The sequence below is a fragment of the Arvicanthis niloticus genome, chromosome 12 (assembly GCF_011762505.2).
Source record: "Arvicanthis niloticus isolate mArvNil1 chromosome 12, mArvNil1.pat.X, whole genome shotgun sequence".
NCBI lineage: Eukaryota > Metazoa > Chordata > Mammalia > Rodentia > Muridae > Arvicanthis > Arvicanthis niloticus.
In genome coordinates, this window is record NC_047669.1 from 61,492,456 (window position 1) to 61,513,798 (window position 21,343).

General features: G+C 34.2%; 1 protein-coding gene across 2 annotated transcripts in view; it reads right to left on the bottom strand.

Annotated features, from left to right (window-relative positions):
* Tmprss15 (transmembrane serine protease 15) overlaps window positions 1–21,108 on the bottom strand; it is a 101,389-nt gene extending 80,281 nt beyond the window's left edge. For both annotated transcript variants that reach the window (XM_076943094.1, XM_076943093.1), the window contains exons 1-5: window positions 20,760–21,108; window positions 17,781–17,911; window positions 17,465–17,532; window positions 11,229–11,380; window positions 7,621–7,665 (exon numbers count right to left, since the gene is read on the bottom strand). In XM_076943094.1, the coding sequence (XP_076799209.1) occupies window positions 7,621–7,665; window positions 11,229–11,380; window positions 17,465–17,532; window positions 17,781–17,911; window positions 20,760–20,904 (541 nt within the window). In that variant the 5' untranslated portion in view covers window positions 20,905–21,108. The remainder of the gene's footprint in view (window positions 1–7,620; window positions 7,666–11,228; window positions 11,381–17,464; window positions 17,533–17,780; window positions 17,912–20,759) is intronic.
* Between the last annotated feature and the right edge of the window lie 235 nt (window positions 21,109–21,343).

Here is a 21,343-nt window from a genome sequence, read left to right on the forward strand (position 1 = left end):
AAAAAAAGGCACATACTTAAATGTATACATTATTTTACTACAGGCCCAAAGATTCTATGTTTCAATGCTTGGAAGCCTGTATTAGGGGCAATAACTAGGAAAGAAAGTATTTGGCTGTCTTGATGCGGCCTGTGGATCTTTGCTTTCATGAAGCAAAGTTGTTCTTGTCTCTCTATTATCTGTTGACCTCCTAAGTCACATGGGGAGAGATGGTGCTCAAGACCCTTTGATTCCTGTGCTGAGTAATTTTATGTCAATTTTACTTGATCTGGAGTCATTTGAAAAGATTGGCCTGTAAACAAGCCTGTGGTGCCTTTATTAATTAGTGACTGTTTAGGGAGGGCCCAGTCTATTGTGGGTGGTGCATCCCCTGGGCAGGTGGTTCTGGGGTATATAAAAAAGCCAGGTAAGCGAGCCTTGGGGAGTAAGTAACTGGCACTTATGCATTATCTCCTGCCTCCAGATTCCTGATCTGTTGACTTCCCTTAGTGATAGACTATGATGTGGAACTGTGAGCTGAAATAAACCCTTTCGTTTTTCAAGTGGCTTTTGGCTGTGATGATTTATCATATCTCTTTAGTGATCATTAATCAACACGTTTTTATGGCTACTTATGGTCATGGAATTGTAAAGTGTGGAGACCAACATAAAAGGAGAAAAAGTGTGGAATAATACAGCATCTCTTCTCCCTCAACCTGATATGGGAAAATAGTTCACTGATCATTTTAGTAGGTTTATTTTTTAAATTATTTATTTATTTATTTATTTATTTATTTATTTATTTAGAGACAGGGTCTCAAGCTGAAGCAGGTCTCAAGCTCCCTATGTAGCTGTAGGTGACCTTGACATTCTGACCATCCTGCTTCTATTTTGAGGGTGTAGAAATTGCAGATGTATACTCTACACCCAGTGAAAAGTTACACCCAGGGGTTAGCAGGAGGCAATCACTTATCAGCTGAGCTGCATGCTAATCATTTTTAATGAGGTGTTAAGGGTGCAGGAGTATTATTGAGGATGAGGCAAATGTTAAAACTATCTTCACAAGAGAACTCACATTTAAATCGGATTAAGAAGAATTCCTAAAAGTAGCTTAGTTAGACAAACATGGATTATATGTGATGACTTGACAAGAGGACATCAATATAAGATACATAGAAAGGTCTAATTTATCTAGATGTAATGATGCTAGGACCAGGTCACGAAAGAGTGAAGAAGGCTTAAAAATATGAAAACAGGGAACTGGAGGGATGGCTCAGAGGTTAAGAGAACTGTCTGGTCTTCTAGAGGTCTTGAGTTCAATTCCCAGCAACAACAAGGTGGCTTGCAACAATCCACAGTGAGATCTGGTGCTCTCTTCTGGCCTGTAGGCTTATGTGCAAGCAGAACGTTGTATACATAATAAATAAATTTTTTAAAAAATGTATGAAAGTAAAATTCTCCATTGAGGACCACAATATGTTTTTTAAGCGATAAAATGTCTGGCTTAAGGGTACTAATCTTTCTAGATTCTTTTGGCCCACCATCATGTCATTCAAAAAAAAAAAAAAAAAACCCAAACCCCAAAAACAAAACAAAACAAAACAAACAAACAAACAAACAAACAAAAAACCCCAGACTGTTACTTTCCTTCCTCTATACTCAAATTCTACACCATGGTAGAATTGTGGCAAGATGTTGCATTTTGTCTGAAATAGAGAAAGGCTATAGTATTGAAACCTTTGTGTTTCTGAAATCATTGCTTGCACAGTCAGCAACAAAGACTAGAACAAGCTGCCGCGTAGGAAGCCTGCAAGCATATGAGCAAGTGCCCCAAAGAGCCCCTCCAGGCACAGTACAGCAGCCAAGAAATCAATCTGTTTGATGCTACCTTAGCTCTTGTTGCTCCCCTCCAGTGCTCCAAATTGGTTAGTAAAACTTTACAGTAATTGGCGACAAAAGCAGCTGAACAAAAGAACATAATCCACATGGACTTTTTACCTGTTATCAAATAAAAATTCTCTTTGGCAGAATTTATTACAGTACTAATGTCGGGTATATGATGCATGTGTTTGTTGATTTTTCTCAAACTCTATCTTCAAGGCATATAAAAATGGGAATAAACTTAACATCCCTGAAAGACATATTCATAATAAATTACTGCTTGGAAACTGCAGTTTTCAAGTTTAATTGCCTCGTTCCTCTCTATAAATCTATAGTGTCTCGCTGTATGGGAGGAATAAATGAGAGGTAGGATTCAGGACTCATGTGCTACATGAACTTAATGCCAAGCAGAATATTGTATTTCACTAGCTACTTACCTTACAACAATTGCCTATGAGTTAATTAGGACAGTTCAGTGAAAGAAAATGGTTGGAAACAATACTTGTTGTTGAATAAGTTACCAGATTTAAATGAACACCACCAATTGAAAATCATGTTTAAAGACTAGTATTAGAAAAATCTCTTTTATAACAACATGAAGTTGCTACTAATATCAGTGTTGTTATTTTGATGTAAGTCAGTAGGAAAACTGACCTAATCAATATTGGTTGTCTTACTTTGTGTGAATTGCTGTGGTGTCCACAGTGACAGGGCATCTGAATCATTTCTCTTTTTATTTTTAGTCTACTGTATAGTAACAAGAAATATCTAGGCAGCATCTCAGGTATGAATTTTATTATTTATACTCTATGTGATATTTATTAAGTTATAAGATGCTAAATCGCTTTCTAAGTGTACGAGGAGTAGTTGCTGAAGTTGGTCAATGCATGAATTAGAACATGTTGACTCAAGAAAAAGCAATTTTATATAACATTTTATATGATGTTAACCATTATAAACTAGAGCTCTGGGCATGCTTGGTAAGTAGAGTACTACTGAGATCCATGGGATGTTTTATATATTTACTAAATATTAAAATTACAAATTAGAATGTAACATATACATTCTATATCATCATGGCCAAATTTTTAATTTGAACCAATGTATGTTTGTGACTTTGTGTAGAGTGTTCAATTTTTACCTTCTGTTTTAGGAATTCCTGGAGTCTGAGAATTTTCAACCAATTGGGAGAGAGCAATTGGAGATTTGAGTGTTTGACATTGCTGAGTTTACTCAAATCTTGGGGCATACTTTGGCCATTTACCATGAAGATTAAGTTAAGGCCAAGGCAAGTGTCACCATCATGACCACCTGAGTAAGAGCTGAACAAGGATAACACCAGCGGGTGTGCCAAATTGGACAGGGAAAACCCCACGAGGCCTTAATCCTACGCAAGGAAGCACAGAAAGCTGGGAGTGAAAGAGGTGGTCTTCCCCAAAGAAGATATATAATGCATACACACACACACACACACACACACATATACACACACATGATATCTTGGACATATCACTTACATATGGAATATCATTATATATATTATATATGAGGTGTATGTATATGAAAATGCATGCATGCATGCAATAACAGTAAAAAAAAGAGGCCATGAATGAGAAGAAAAGCAGGGAGGGGTATATGGGAGGGCTTGGATGGAGGAACGGGAAGGGAGAAATATAATATAAATTATAATCTCAAAAAATAAACCAGAGAAGCCCAGTGTACAACTTACTAGGAGTCTAGAGAAAATGGCACTTCACAGATAGACATGGGGAGAGCCATATGGCTTAGAGGGAAGACATTTGCTCTTGAGCCTGGTGATTTGAATGTGATTGCTGAGACCCACACACGGAATGAGAGAAGTGACTCCCATAAGTTGTCCTCTGACTTCTATGTGTGGACTATGACACATGTATTCTTCTACTTGTATAATAAATCAATTAATACATAGAAAAATAACCTCCTTGGAACTAGCTTATAGTACAGTTCTATGAAAAAAAATTGACCAAATTAGTCAAGCAGTATTTTATTACTGATGATAACAGTACCACATTAACAGAACAAGCCTGTCTATGTTGTATGCAGAGAATATAGTCAAAAGGGGATATCTCAGTGTCTGAAAAATATGGCATCCTTTCTAGAAAATGCTTCAATCCTAGTGATTTCATGCCTGGCAATGGGTGATAACCATAGTTTTAAAAATCAGAACGCAAAAGTAAGTCAGACAATAGATGTTAGACCCCAATATACAGCCATGTTTGTCCCTTTATAGAGTTTATGAAACTACTGAGGTACCACATAATTTCCAAATAATAGCAAAAACTTTAAAAATATATAAATAAAAAAAATATTAAGACTGCAGAACAACTGGAGCAGGACTATACAAAGGCTGTTCCCTGTAGATGGATTTGTCCTTTTAGCTGGGCTGCCTTGTCTGGCCTTGGTGGGAGAAGATGAACCTAGTTTCACACAGACTTGATGTACCAGGGTGGTGGGATACCCGGGTGGGGGTGTCCTCATCAGCTCAGAAGAGAAAGGGAGAGGAGATGGAGATGAAGGCAAGGATTGCGGAGGCGGGTGACTGGGAAGTGGGCATTGATCAGGATATAAAGTAAGTTAGTAAAAACAAAAAAATAAGTCAGGAATTAAAATATTTAAGTGAGTATTAGCTATTCATTAGATATTTTTTCTGTATAATATTTTACCTTAGAATTTTCACCTTATTGTAAATTATTAATACATGCTGTGATGCTTTGTATATGCTTGGCCTGGGATTGGCACTATTGGGAGGTGTGGCCTTATTGGATTAGGTGTGTCACTGTGGGCATGAGCTTAAGACCTTCACCCTAGCTACCTGAAAGTCAGTACTATGCTAGCACCCTTCAGATGAAGATGTAGAACTCTCAGCTCTGCCTACACCATGCCTGCCTGGATGTTGACATGCTCCTGGCTTGATGATACTGAATTGAATCTCTGAGCCTGTAAGCCAGTCCCAATTAAATGTTATCCTTTATAAGACTTGCATTGGTCATGGTATCTGTTCAAAGCAGTAAAATGCTAACTAAGACATTCTAACTTATTATATAATTTTGTGTAGATCTAGAGATTATACATATTTTGTTATTTTATTTGTTATAGTTATCTTAGTTGACAAATAATTTTGCATATTTATGGAAATCAGTGTAATGCTCTAAAAGCTGACCTGTAGTTGTTGTGACAATTGCTGTTGATGAGTTACCCAGAGGTGCTAGAAGAAAGCAAAGTTGATTTGATCCTTAGATTTATGTTATAAGTTTATTGTTAAATAAATATCATTGCAGTTTAAGTTAATGTGACGCTGTAAGAATTGACCTGAAGTTGTTGTGGGAACTGCTGTTGATAAGTTACCCAGTTGTGCTAGAAGAAAGCAAAGTTGATTTTATCCTCAGATTTTATATATATATATATATATATATATATATATATATATATATATATATATATGTTGAAAATCATTGTTACAGTCTGAGTTGCTTTTCCTGTGTTGTCTGTGTTGTTGTGGTGGTGGTGGTTGTTACATTTTTAGCACCTATTGTAGAAATGCTATTTATCCTGATTATAAGTTGCCAGTGGATTATTTAAAAGATAACTGACATTAAAATAATTGTTGCATATCTTAATAAAATGTTCTAAGTACTATTTAATGTTTCATCCAGTGATGCTAGAGAGATAACTCAGGAGTTAAGAGCACTTGTTACTCTTGTAGAAGTCCTGGGTGATCTTCCCAGCATCAACAAGGTAGTTGCAACCATCTGTAACTAGTTCCCAGGGATATGGCAGCCTCTTCTGACCTTCATAGGTACTGGACGTACATGTAGTGTATATACAGATAAGCAGGCAGAACATTCATTCATGGAGTACAATAAATAAATAAAATGAATGCATCTAAACTATAATATCTCATATAATTTTAGCTTATTAGGAACCATTAGTATATATTATCTCTGATTTCCCCCTCATATCTAGATCTAAGGATAAATCTTGGAAGATTCTTAAAAAATTGTTTTACAGCTATTAATTAGTTGCTGAGTGCAATTAATGCTGAGTGGGGTTCAATGTGAGATAACAATTGTGCTGTTTAATACTGATCTCACATGGAGTCAGTACATGAACTGTTGCTGGAAGCCAGAAGGCTCTGGATCACCTGGAACTTGAATTAGTAAAAGTTGTTGGCTATAAGGTATAGGCAAAGTCCAATTCAGGTCTTTACCAGAGCAGTAATCACATTTAATGGCTGAGCTGTCTCTCCATCCTCCTGTTTATTCTTTTATGTCTTTTACATGTGAAAAAGGTAACTTCCCTAACAGGTCTGACTGAAAACTAAATGATATAATGATTGGCCCCATTATGTATTTGTCTCAAATATTACGGATAACACTAAGGGTATTATCTTTACATCTGATAACAATTTCCATTTGTTAATGATAAATAGTTAAGATTGGCATTTAGGATAACTTCTGCAATGCTCAAGGGAATATTAGTATCACATAATTTTTAGGACACTGACATCAAGAAATTTATAAAACAAGGTGCCTGTTGGATTTGGTAGTTGGCCGAACTACAAGGAGTTTTCAGATTTCTGGTTAGTATTTAATACTTTGTTTTTAGCTACAGATAAATTTTATATTTTAAAATAACTAGTCTTAATTGTACAAAAATAGATCCTTCAATTTCCAAAGAAATCTCTTCCAATAGTGATGTTACCTTGATGAGACAAGAGAAAGCTCTAAATATTATAAGTCAAGATAAAAATTTAATTGAAAGAGACAGAGTAATGCTGATGTGGATAAGGTAGCATTAGAGTCTGGTTTTACTTTCTGGAAATGTAATGCATTTCCTCAATGATTACTTTAAAGGTGTTATCCCCAGGGTCTCGTTACATGGGTCAGCTGTAAAATAATACACACACCATATAAAGTTTAAAACAAAACAGGAGTATCAAAGTCAGAAATATCTGTCCTGGGCATAAATAACTAGGTATTATTAAATTTATAATATTCTCAGTTACATTACTTTTAACCAAAATATGACTTTCCTATTTTAAAATGAAGACTACATATCATACATTGTTAGCTGCAGAAATAAAATATATTCTTTTATAGTGTCATGAATTTTGATGATCACTGAGTTGTGAGCAGGTAACATGGTGCAGTTAGCAAAGTTCCTGATGTCATGTAAACATGAGGAACTGAATTCAGATCCTCAGAACTCCTAAAAAATTCAGGAATGACCAGGCAATGGTGGAATATCTTTAATCCCAGCACTTGGGAGGTAAAGACAGGTGAATTTCTGAGTTTGTGGCCAACCTACTTGGTCTACAGAGTGAGTTCTAGGACAGCCAAAGTTACCCAGAACAAAACCTTTATTGATCTCTCTCTCTCTCTCTCTCTCTCTCTCTCTCTCTCTCTCTCTCTCTCTCTCTCTCTCTCTCTCTTTCTCTCTCTCAAAAAAAAAAATCAAAATCAGGCCTGGTTGTATAAATACGTAATCCTACACACGGGGTGTGAGGAAAGGCAGGTGGGTTACCAGAGCTCCCTGTCCAGCCTGTCTGGCCAATATTTTTGTCTGAAAACTTAAGTTTGAAATAAAGATGCAAGACAGCATTCTTCAACTTCAGGTCTTTATCTACATGTTCATGGACATACTATGTCTTCACAAGTAAACACACACACACACACACACACACACACACACACAAACAATGTTCTAAATACAAATACTGACCTGAAGTCGTTACAGGGAATGCTGTTGAGAAGTTATTCGAAGTTGCTAGAAGAAAGTAAAGATGATTTTATACTTTGCTTTATAATATAAATATATTATAATTCATTGTGTACAGTTTAAATGTTTCCTCAAAGGGCATCTGTATTTATGAGCTCCAGTTAACTTTTTCTCATAGTATTTCTATTCATTATGTGTCTATGATACTTTAGAAATATTTTTAGTAAGTACATAATAAGTTTATATAACTTACTTAAGGTATGTTTGCTTTGCTCTGTATCAATTCATGAAAAGTATCAAATCATTCTTGCTTTAAGTATATGGGATAGTTTATATTCAACTAACATAACAAAATCTATTAGACCTTGCCATTCCCAGGAATAACAACAATCAATTAAAAATCAAATATATTTGAAAATTTCTATCAGACCTTGCCATTCTCAGGAATAATAACAATCAATTAAAAATCAAATATATTTGAAAATTGTATAATGTAAATATTAACCATAAATATCAAAACTTAACCTTGATGTGTTTATAGATATGTTTTAAGATAATCAATAAATCAAATATAACATGACTTTGACTTAAGACTGTTCTTGAGTGACTTTTGAAATATAGTTGGTGATGTGTATAAGACAGACTAAAGTCAACTCAAGAAGATATGATTTTCTTGAATCAGTATCTGTTTTTTTTTTTTTTTTTTACTGTAAATTTCACCTTTCAGGTTACGCAAGTTTATGGACCCATTAAGATTAATTTTAGCACATCTGTCAAATAGTTTATCAAAGCGACTACTGACAGTAACACACATTAAAGATAAAAGAAAACTTAGTCAGAAAAAAATTACTTAAAAAATCAAGCATTATTTTTCAAAAATTATTGATATAACTTTTATAAGCAAACATTAGTGATGATCAAGAAGAAAAACAGTAGCCTCAAAATGCCTATATCAGAGTCTTTTATCTGTTGTAAATAGTATATGATGAGCAATTTACCAAAACCCTCTGGAGTCTGTTCCTATACTTTTGCAAAATGGGAGTGAGAACATGATTGCACAAGATTCTGCTAGACTTATACACAAAACGCTTTGATGGGTAATATATTTGACATATCTAATGATGGCTAATAGCAACTTTCAAATTAACTTCATTAAGTATCCAAAATACACCATACCCATTCTATAGTCTGTACTGTAGGAAACATGGCTTTACTTGAGATGCAGAGAAATTTAGGTAACATCTTGGCAAGTAATTAAGGGTTAAGCAGAAAAATAACTGGAAATTGTGCTTCATGAACTAACCCTGTTAAGAAAATTATCTTATACTAATGTGTCACAGGTGTGAGAATCAATTGCTTAAAAAGTCTAAACATAGAAGGGACATATCCTTCTGCGAGCTTATGCAATTAATTGAAAAACAAATCCGCATTGATTGTCCTTCAGCTTTATCAGAACAGATGGCGGCCATTCAGTTTGTCTCTACTTTGTTTGGCATGTATACTTATCTACTGATATTATTTTGGATATGAGTGCCCTAATATTCCCAAAATATGAATTCTGAGGTATACTTAGCTCCAGCATTTAGAAATGAGGCACTGTGAATATAGAAAAGGAAAGAAAATTATTACCGCCTGTAACTAAACAGACTATAAATATATTTTGGTGGTTCAGTGGTTAAGAACACCAACTGCTCTTCAGGAAGTCATGAGTTCACATGCCAGCAACCACGTGGTGGCTCACAACCATTTGTAATGAGATCTAATGCCCTCATATGAGTGTCTGAAGATAGCTACAGTGTACTTTAGACTGGATCGGAGCCATCAGGGCCAGAGTGAGTGGGCCCCGGAGGGAACGAGGTGGGGCAGGTGTGAAGCAAGCAGGCCGGAGCAAGAGGGATAAGGGAAGGAGAAAAAAATATTTTTTAAATGAACTGAATGAAGGAGAACTAGGATGAAAATACAGTAACATTAGCATGTGTGTGTATGTGTGTGTGTGTGTGTGTAAATTTTAATTGTTGATGTGACAAGATAAACAACTGAAGGGAGGAAAGGTTAGTCTCATGGCTTCGGAAGGTTCAGGTCTACGCGATTAACTCTATTGTTTCTGGGTAAGAGATGAGTTGGACAATCATGGTAGAAAGAAATCATCTAGGAAATGATTTAGTTTGCTTTTCTATTGCTGTTATAAACAACATGACTAAAAGCAACTTGGACAAGAAAGTGTTTATTGCTACTCATTATCTAGGGATACCAGGACAAGAACTTGGGGGCAGGAACTGAATCAGAATCCACAAGACAGATCTGCTTATTGGCTCCCTTTTAATAGCTTGCTCGGCTATAGTCTTTCAACAGTCCAGGCCCATCTCTCCAGGCTTGGCTTCAACTACTATGGGCTTATTGTGTCTTCATTAATTAACTAGGAAATGCCCACATACATGACCACAGGCAGATACAATAGAAGCAATTCCTGAAGTGAAATGGTTTTTAATGCTCGGGTATCTTAAGCTGACATGTGAAGATAATTGTGACATCTTATCTATCTATCTATCTATCTATCTATCTATCTATGTCCTATAAAGCCACAAAAGTGGTTTACGTTCTTTAAGCATGCCATACCTCCTAATAGCACACTCAATAAGCAGTTCATTGACAAGTTAATCCATTGGTTAATTTAGCATTTTCCTGAGCCAAGTTTCTCTCAAACACTATATGAATGAAAGGCCAATTCTTCAACGGGACCCTCTTAAGGGGAAATTTTATATACAAAATTAGTGGTTCAGGGGACATATTGTTTGGGTATTAAAGACTATTTATTATTTTGTATAATTGTTTGTGTGTGTGTGTGTGTGTGAGAGAGAGATTGTATTAAGAATATGTGAGTGTGCGTTGAATGTGTGTGTTAGTATGTTTGTATGTGTTGTGTGTGTGTGTGCTCATGTGCATTTGTGTGAATGATATATAAAGAAGGCACATTTTCAGAAATTAGAAAACAATGTTTGGAGTCAGTTCTCTCCTTTCATTTTTAGCTTCAGGAGGTTTAACTCAAGTTGTCTGCCATGCTTTGCTACCTGCTGGGCCGTCCATCTCTCCAGCATCTCCAGTGTTACCTTTGACCCCATCCTTTTCTCCTTTTGTTTATTCTTAGGATAAAAATGGTTTATTACTTCATGAATAAACTTAACTTTTTTTTGGTAGAAAATTGATCAGATTAAATTTACCAATCCCTCTTTTGTCTTCCTTTCAGTTTCTAATTATACATTTGTCTTTGTCTCTTGACCTTAATCTCATAAGGTCTGTGGCTCAATCATAAATTCTATAATTTGACTTCCTAATGAATGATTGGAGAAACTCATAGTTAGAACGTGACAAGACTTGCAGACATCTCTGCCCACTGACATTTTCAGAATCCTTTTTATATTTGATGGCTTCCAGACCTCTCTTCACTGATACTTCCGCTCAAATATTTCACTTTTCTCATGTAAATGTGTTACCTCAGGCGATCCGACATGCTCCTAATGTCAAGGACGATTCTCCTGTCTCTCTCCTATGTTGCTAGAATCTTAATTTCATAGCTTAATGATTCAAAGAAATCAAATAATGTTCGCAGATACCTGTGATATCAATGCTGTTCAAATCAATATGGAGAGTGACCAGTTGGCTGGATATATTTGCTTCAATGCCCTGAATCAGTTCTTCTTTTACATTTTCATCTGACACCCACTGAGCAAAAAAAAGGTCAAAGAGGACAATAACACTGCCATTTCTGCAAAGCAAAAGAGAAAAAAAAAGTAATGATATAAGAGTAAAAAGTCGTCAGGTGATTTGTTCTCAATTCAGGCAGAATGTCAGTAAAATGTGCTAATTAGTTATCCTTGATCCTCATTGTACCAGTGGAAAGCCTAGTAACCCCTGCTCTGCAGTACGGTTTACAAGATTGCTTTTCTAAAACTCAGAAATAAGAATGAATGTAAGAGATGCTGTGAAGTATTATCCTAATTTACCCTTGAAGGAATGGACAATTAGAAACCGTCAATATTTTTTTTTCCAAGAAGATAAATGCTGACCTAAACCCAACAGTGGCAACCCTGTTCAGTACTGACCCAGGAAAACAGCGCTAGTCCCCAGTCTCTGTGTCAACTTAAATAGTGTCCAGTTGTTTTAGTATCTGAGGGAATGAAGTGTGTGGTTTTGTAATGTGTCTGGTGGGTTGTTAGGTCAAGAGAAATCTGACATGGTTTCACTTGCTTCAAAGAAATTGTCCACATTTTCAAGAGGCCTGATACTAAGCTTCTGTAAAAGTCTGCTCTTAGTTTTCTTTTTTCCTTTGTTTAACCTAAACGCTTAAAAATATGTCCTAATTTTGATGGCTGGAAAGAACACAAACATACCTGGAATAACTGGATGCTCAGGATATTTATCCTCCTGACTAATAATTTTATTGCCTACATGATCTATCACAATAGTACAATTCAACCATATGGACCTAAATTCCTTCTTATTTTAATCCACTTTCTGTATTTTAAAGTTTAAAGAGTATTTTTGTTATGTTGTAGAAAGGATTTGAAAAAGAAATGGTCCAGTAGGCTCTTTAGGACTGACCATGGAGAGTTAGCTCTGATATGGGGCTGTTGTTGATAATATAAAGATTGAACCCTTGCAACCTTGGTATTTCCAAGGTAATGAGCATCTCCAAAGACTTTGTTACCCCTGAAAATTTTCATTATCTCCCTTTTTTTCTGCTGGAACTTAGAGTAAAATTTCTTTGTCCCTGCCATGATTATGTATAGAGAGCAGGAAGTTTCTGGATGACCACACTAGTTTACCATTTCACAAGACATGATGTCCCTTTTTAATGGTTGCATTGGTATGCATGTTCTCAGTTCAGCAGGAATTATTTCATTTCATGAAGCTGGTTCTTCATTGTTTAAATAATCAAGACACTTTGTTAAAATTATCTCACACTTTGCTTCTATTAAGTGAATTATATGAAAATGTGGGGAGGTTTAACTGCCCAATAATTTTCTTAATTCACAATAACCAAATCTAATGAAAGGAACAACACATTGGTCATCAGTCAAAGCTCCTAAATGCTCACACATAAGAAACTCTTGTCCTTACTAAGGATTCTGTTATTTACAGGCACGTTTTACAATCTCTTCTTCAAAAGCCCTTAAGTTTTCTATGCCAGCTGACCACTGTTATTTAAATATTTATTTAATATCTTATTTTCTATTTACATGTCTGTGTGTTTGTGACAAGGGTGTTGTGGGTATGCACTCATGAGTGCAGGTATACATGGAGACCAAAACAGAAGGATGGATCTCCTGCTGGTTGTAAGTCAATTGGTGTTGGTGCTAGAAACTAAATTCTGGTCTTCTGCAAGTGCAAGTGTCCTTAATACTGAGATATTTCTCTAGTGCCCTAAATCCTACTTCCATTGGAGATTAGCTCTCTGCTTGTAGGGAAAGAAGCTATCTTCTTTATCCATTTTTCAAGACTGGGTCATTATGAAAATGTGAGAAGACAGACAAGAGACCATTGGACTTTTATTTTTAACAATGATGATGATGATGAACTACAGAGAAGTGTTGCTTTAATTCCTTGCCTATTTTTATGTCTATACATAGTAGCCAGAATCAGAGAAACATTTGAGGACCATCTGGGGATCATTATGCTAGCCATGGCTAAAAGTCATTTATTTGCATCATATTAAAAGAAATCAAATAGTTGAGTCTTTTCCATTGCTGTCAACAGACCATTGAATTAACTGTCCTAGAAACCAAGACTCCTTGGGATGTCAGAAAAATTAAACAAAACTAAGGAAAACAAAACAAAACAAAACAAAACAACAAAATTCTCCACTTTTTAGGCTTTGGTAATTTAGAGGCTTTGTTAACTGGAAGTTAAAAACATGTTAAGTGGTATACAACTTGCAGGTTTCATCTACCCTTAGTGAAAAGGTTGGTGAAGATTAGGAGATGTCCATGATGCTTCACACTGGCCCATGTTTTCTCTGTAGTAATACAAACGGACACCTAGAGCAAGAGTGTAACCTTTATGCAGGATTCTAAGGCTTTTTAAAACTGATGGAATGACCACATCTCTGCTTCTTAGAAGTCCATGAATATAATTTCCATCCTCATTTTTTTTCAGCAGCTTAGTGAACTATTCATCTTTAGGAAAGAGACTGAGACAGGTACATATATTTATTGTCTTGTGTTGTTGTAAGAAACTTAGATATGAATAATGGAGAAATAGCTAACTACTTGGATGTTTTTGTCAGTCAGAAAAATATTTCGTTTCCATATGCTTCTGATAGACACACCTTTCTTTTCCTCATCCTTCTCATCAGCTTTCCTCTTTTCTCAACCTCTCTTTTATCCCTCCCCTTTCCTTTATGTGTTCAGAATCCATTCCCTTTGCCAAAACATGAGTGCTTATTCATGAACCAAAAGTGGCTAGGCTTAAATATGCTTTAAAATAAGGCATTAGTGCACAGAAGATTTTATCTTCTCTCTTCAGCTCCATGGTTTTACTTTTTCTTATGTTGAGCCAAAGACGATTTAAATGGTAACGAAATCTGTATCTTCTCTATATATCTCCATATATTTTAATTATACAGAAAAATTGACTTTGTTTTGTTTGAATCAGGCAGTAGAAGGCACAGGCACAAAGTATTTGGGGCAGAGAAAATGCAATTCTGAAATTTCCCTTCACTGGGTTGTAACTAACTGGATTAATTGAACCTCAGGCGTAAACATATTTGTACAAAAGATGTGTCTTTTTAGTTGTGAATAATATATCACACTTAATAATTTATATCTGTGAGGATAAAGATTCTATATTACAAGCATACATACAATTGTATTCTTTATACTTTAGTTTCCTATTCAGTGTAAATTTCGAGATAAGAAAGATATATAGTAGAAATCAAGGAAACCATGATATGTATTTGTTTCATATCATAAGCAGACAGAAACTTATTTTTGGTAGTTTATCAATGATATGTATCTGTGCTATGAAATTTATTTTATTTATTAAGATAAATGAGAAAATTATTCTTTTAAGAAAAAATAATAGCCATTTTCGTTTTAAAGTACTAGGTTTTTGTTTTTTTTTTTTTTTAAGGGAAATGCATTGTCCTGCTCTCTTTCTGTTTAATTTTATAGCTAGATAAATCCTACCATCGTACAGAGAGATTGGATGTAATAGATCAAAACGTTTCTTATCTTATATTTTCCTTAATGATACTGATAACCTTTAGGTTTGCTGAATAAACACAGCCCTTTCCTTTGAGAACTTTGTGACTCATCTATGTGAAAAGGGCAAACTTAAAGTGCACATTGTCACAGAGGGTAAACAGCCCTTTATTAAAAGAGGTAACTGCTAATACTCTGTGAATCAAAACATTTTCTACAGAGCATAATAACAGTATCCCCAAAAGAGAGGAAAAAACTTTTGCCTGTTCTTCAGACTCTCTCTCTCTCTCTCTCTCTCTCTCTCTCTCTCTCTCTCTCTCTCTCTCTCTCTAGAAAATGGCAAAATACATTAATTAATTGAAAAATATTATAAATCAGATTGATGACTGTGTTTGATACTCTTAGTAATATGTCATGTGAGATCACTAAAATTGTAGTGTTTTCAAAGGAGGATAACATCTGAAATGTAATTAAATATCCAATAAAAAAGAAAAAAAACAGGTTATTTTTCCAAAGAATGTAACAAAACTCTGGCCTGTTTTTTCTCATTAGTCTTCATTTGACCTTATATTTTTCTAGGGACAATTTCTTTGCCAATGAATTTAGTTATCAAGAACAGAGGATTTTAGTAGGGGCATTAAGAGTACATGTTGTCTTGTTAAAAAAAAACAGTGTTCAGTTCCCCGCACCCACATTACAGTGCAGAACAATATTTCAATTCCAGGAGACACAATGTTGTCTTCTGACCTCTGTGGTCAAACCTTACAGTCTACTAAGGAAAAAACAAATAAACAATTCCATCACATCCACCTTGAGGGTGGTATTTTGTGTGATAACTCAAAGCTCTGAATGAGCTGGTGAGACAAGTTCCCACTCAAAAAAACAAAAAACAAAAAACAAAAAACAAAAAACAAAAAACAAAAAACAAAAAACAAAAAACAAAAAAACCCAAAAAACAAAAAAACGAGTGTCACTTAAGTATGGATGGAGGTATGGCATGGATTGGTGCCAGGTGGGAAGGTAGGGTAAGGGTAAGCAGAGAAATCGGAATCCAGCTGAAGACAAACTACACTGAAGAATGAAAGATGGCTCTAGGGGTATCTACATGACATGATAAGTCAGCACAGATGCTAAAACAGATGAGGAAGGAGAAATGAAATCTAAATGGGTGAGTGAATGGGTGCCTGAGACAGTACACGTGAACAGGCCTGCCTGCACTTAGCATGTCAATACTATGAAGTCTTCACAAGCTGAAAACCCAAAGGATGAGTTGGGAGTCAAACTTAGGTGTCATGTGACAGCTCCATCGTGGATGAAAATCCACAAACTGTGTGTTGGGCTGAGGGTAATAAAGATTATTTCTAAGTAACTGAAACTAGAAAGCAATGATTACTCAGTGGAATGTTTTCTGGATGTCTACCACCATCTTAAACATGGATTGCTAGTCTTTTCATAAATACTGTTCGAGGGAATCAATTTCCTAACAGTGATATGACAGTTCATAAAGTGTGGCCTTGGAGGTGTATGCTACATTCCATTGTTCTCTGTCATTAGTAAGGTTTTGCACAAAAATTACCCATAAAGGACAGAAAATGATTGTATTAGGCTTGTCTTCTCATCCAAATAACATTTGCCTTGTTTTATCTTTTCTCATTTTAAGCAATTAAAAGGCGCTCACACTCTTGTCCATTCCAGATACAAAAGGTATAAGCTCCCATATTTGTTTTGTTTTATTTGTATGTTTCTCCGTCTCTGTTGGGATTTTCTAGCTTTTGATTAGAACTTTCTTTTATCTATTTTTCTTTAAATTTTTATAGATTCTCATTAGCAGTACAATCTTCTTTACCAGGTGTACTATTCATTTGTATCTCTGTTTCAAAGTTCCTTTAGTCCTCAGAGTTTATAAATCACTAAATTCACTGTGACATAAGCAGATTGACGGGACACGAAGTCTTGGACTTTCATTTATGGACAGAATGATTCAACATAGATGCCTGGATCAATATCTGAAGAAATATTAGTTTTTAAAAGGTTAAATCTCATATTAAATGTTCTTATAGTGAATGTTATACATACATACAAAGTGTAACTTAACATACCTACACAACACTTCATACTCTTGATTGAAGTATCTATAATGAAATTAATGTTATCCTATTAATGTGAGACTCATTTATTTATTAAACATTGAAAGTATAAATATTTACTGTGTGTATGTCCACAGAGGTCAGAAGGGGCAGAGGATGCTACAATCACAGTATGTTTTTCCCTAAGTAAGACATTTAACAAATATATTCTCTTTTGTGATTTACAATGCAAATGAAGTAGGTAATATATTATTATATTAATAATAAGGAAGTTTCTTTTACATGTTTTTAACAAACTAAATACTACATCTACATGTGTATATTTTCAATTTCAATGCTTCCACATGTCTGCATAATTTTACTCTTATGAGAAAAATATAATATATAAATTATCAAATATTACTATTATCTTTTACTAAAAATACTTTTTTTATTTTACTATAAAATCCTCAGAACATGTTGGAAATCTTTCTTCTTTCCTACACATAACAACACTACACATTTGAGCAATCTTGGTTCGGAGCAATGTGCTACCAGTAGAATTGTTTAGAGTATACTCACTCAAATTGAAAAACCCTCGATTTTTTATATTCATTCTTCAGTTTACTTGATTCAAAGATCTCGTCTATCTAAAAGGAAGAAAAACATGTTAAACTTAATATTTGAACTTTTAATACAGTGTAGAGGTAATACATTTGTTTAGAACTGAAGAAATATTTAGGATGGGGGCTTCATACAGTTATGAGCCATGAAAGTGACATACGTTTACTGACATTTTCTGAGTGAGAAAATGTGGTTTTTTTTTTCATCAGTTGAAGAAAATATACTAAAACTGATTAGGAAATTTAAAACCATCTTTGGAGAAACAGTCCCTTACCATTTGCTGAAGGTCAAAAGCAAGAACTTTGAAATCCATCGAGAGTTTGTCTTGTAAATTAGGATTATATGTCACTCCAGATGTTATTTTAAATGTCCCTCTGACTTCATGACTTTTTCCCAGGGTTGCATCTAGATGAATTAATAAGAAAAAAATGCTCCCAGTTATCAATATTGTATCCTGTTTTATAACACAGAGGCAACAATTTTCGCTTAATATATTTTACCTATAATTATTTAATTTTTGCTTTTTCTTTGTTGTCCTTCTGATTCAAAAGCAATTATTCCTATCCTTTTCCATTTTCAACTGTCTGGTTGTTTTAAAACACTGAAAAAACTATAACTATAGGCATATTCTCTCCTCCATTATTTCTTCCTCTTTTCTTTGAAGTCAAGCCATACTTTTTTTTTTCCTTTTTAAATTGAGATTCCTGTTGGAAGTCACAGGGAATAATCAGACCTTACCAATTATGGGAAGCGATTCAGGAAAACATAGTGAGAAATGGACCATTAAAATTGTGTAGCTGCTGTTAGATGTTTCTTGGACCCCAAGTCTCCAGAACACTGCTGGCTTTCTGCATGAGAATTTCTGTGAAGATTTCTCTACGTGTGTAACTTTGAAACAGAGCTTTGAAGCCACTTCTTACATTCCAGTAATTATAAATTTGGCATGTGTGACTTTTGGCGTGAGACAGGAACTATCTATTTTGGAGAAGTTACTGAGAATGATGTAGGAAATACACTGTCTCAGTGGGGAAACAATATAAGGTGTGGTGAACAATGAAACCATCCTTTCATCAGAATATTTTCTTTGATAAGTATGTATATTAAAAATGAATATCTTTGGCTTAAACACACACACAAAAAGAAATCAATGCAATATAACTAAATAATTGTCACAATGGCAGATATGTTTTTTTTCTCTTACACCGAGAAATAAGAGCTTTGAATGACATAATTTCCTAGTGTAGTAAAGATGAGAAATTGTGGTGGTAAAATTTAAGTATATGTTTGACTAACTGTAACTCCAAAACCCTTCTAGATATATAATTTTCCTGCCCCCCCAATATTAAATCTAACATTTCAAACGATTAACTACATTTAGCTTAACCTAATCAGCACTATACAATTATATAATTTACTGGTATTTATGTAATTTTCATTTTGTGAACAAATTAAGGTATATCTAAAATTTCCTTTTTAAATATGGAAGATGATGAAGGATTGCAAGCTGTCTGATTGAAGGAGGCTCAGAGACCTTTATCAGCATGTTTTTTGTTTGGAACTGAACTGCATCCTAGACAGTAGCAAACTGGTAGCAGAACTGGCAGAGTCTGGATAAAGAATATGGTCTAGTTAATTATATTGCACCAATGTGAATTTTTTTATTTTTAGTAGAGATAATTACTGTGCACAAATAAGAAAATGAGAAGTTTGGTGAAGGCTATATTAGAATTTTATGTAATTTTTACACTTTAAAATTGAACACACATACACATGCATATAACAATAATCAAGGAAATAGGCTAAACTTTAGAGTTGGGAGACTTTTGAGGGTTTCAAAAGAGGGTAGCTGGGAGAGATGAGGGAACAAATGAAGGGTGAAAGTGATAGAAATCCACTCCAATTAAAAGTGTTAAAATTGTACTATATGTCGATTAAATAACTAGAATACATTTTATTTCCTCTGTTTGTTATTATTCATTAAATTCAAATTTTATTCTGAGTCATTTATATCATTATATCAACATGGACCAATAATGTCCACAAATGACATATTCTTTATGAACTCAATTTTAGTAGACTGAAAACTTGTTTCTTAAAGTTATTTGCAAGATATAAATAAGATACAAACCACCATTTCTTTAAAACTCTAGGTGAAATTTGTGGTTTTCATACCAAATACTTACAAGTATTATTTATTTGAAAAGCAGATTCCTTATAAATGGCTATAATATGTAAAATTTCAAGGATTATACTAACATTGTTTCTGTAAAACCACAAATACTTTTGATTATATTCAAATGCAAACATTTGCCAGGGAAAACAGTATACTTACTGGGTCACACTAAGGTCATTTATAATTAAACTTTCCTATTTATGAGGTTTTAGAACTAATTTTCCCATATACATCATTTTAAAACAAATTAAATCTTATCAAAAGACTAATCAATTTTTACTACTCAGGCTATTGAAATGATTCTGATTTATTTATTTATATTATTTATTTATAAGTACATTGGTAGTGAATAGGAATAAACCAAATTGAGATTCAGTTTGTTATCTGATGTCTTTTATATACCAAATGCTGCCAAAATTTGTTACAAGCTAGTTCTCAATTTTTTCCCCTAGGTTTGTAACCTGAAAATGAGGCACCAATAACAATGAAGTCAAAGATTTGTTACAGCATGGTGTTATAGTTTAATATCTTAGAAGTACTTTTGGCCCATAATAACATAGTTCTACAAATAATATTTTAATTTTTAAAGTCATATTATTCCCCAAAACAGATTGAAATTTTATATTGTTAGGAACTTATGTTTGTTTATTCAAATTTAATAGCAACACTTTAAACCAATAACACAATGTAGATATCATTTTTACATAAATTAACAATGGTGTTCATTTTCTCTTCATGTATATGATCTTGAATTATCTGTATTATTTCAATATGTTTATGATTTTGTTTTTATTACAATAAATCTAGTAGGTATGAAACTTACTGTATTATGCCCTGACATGAGAAAAATGAACATTATTTTGTAAAACCCAAACCAAACCAAGCCAAAACTTTGTTCCCAGGTTTTAATTTGAGATTATTTTAAATGACATACAAAATTATTTTCTTAATATTCTGCAAAGTAAAGTGCCTAGAACCACGCAAAATGAAACCAAATATCTGTGATGCAGTCAAGGTCATGAGTTAAATACAGCAGAGGATGACTTAGAAACACCTTCCATGTTTCAGGACATGACTTACCTGTTTCTGATTCCTTGACTGCAAGCCAGGACACTGCAATTAACCCAACAGAGAGGACCATGAGCATAATGAAGACAGCCGAAAGCATCACCTCGAAAGAGCTGATAGAATGATGTCCTGCAGCCTCATCTCTGCTGGATTTCATTTTTGAATGCTAGAAACTGTGAGAAAATATAGTTTTCCACATCCACAAAATGGATACTCTAATACTAACTAGAGAATAAAATCTCTCAAGTTCCTAAGGATTCTGAAGTCATCAACCATTCAAGCTAATGTCGGCAATCTTCACTGTGAATGTGCTGTGTGTGTCACTGGAAATGGGATGTCTCTGTACATTCAGTACCTTTAAAAGAAGTAGTTAATATTTAAGACAAGATAGTAAGTAGAGATGCCTACAGTTTTAAATTGCAATCACATGAACAGGTCATTTGTCAGGCTGAGAAAAAACTAAATCCATGCCATAAACAAAACAACAACAAAAAAATTGACCTTTAATCTCTTTGAGAACTATTAAGAACGTGAAAATGATGATAGACATATGGTCATTAGGAAAATGCACTTAATATTTGGAGGAGTGTTCCAAA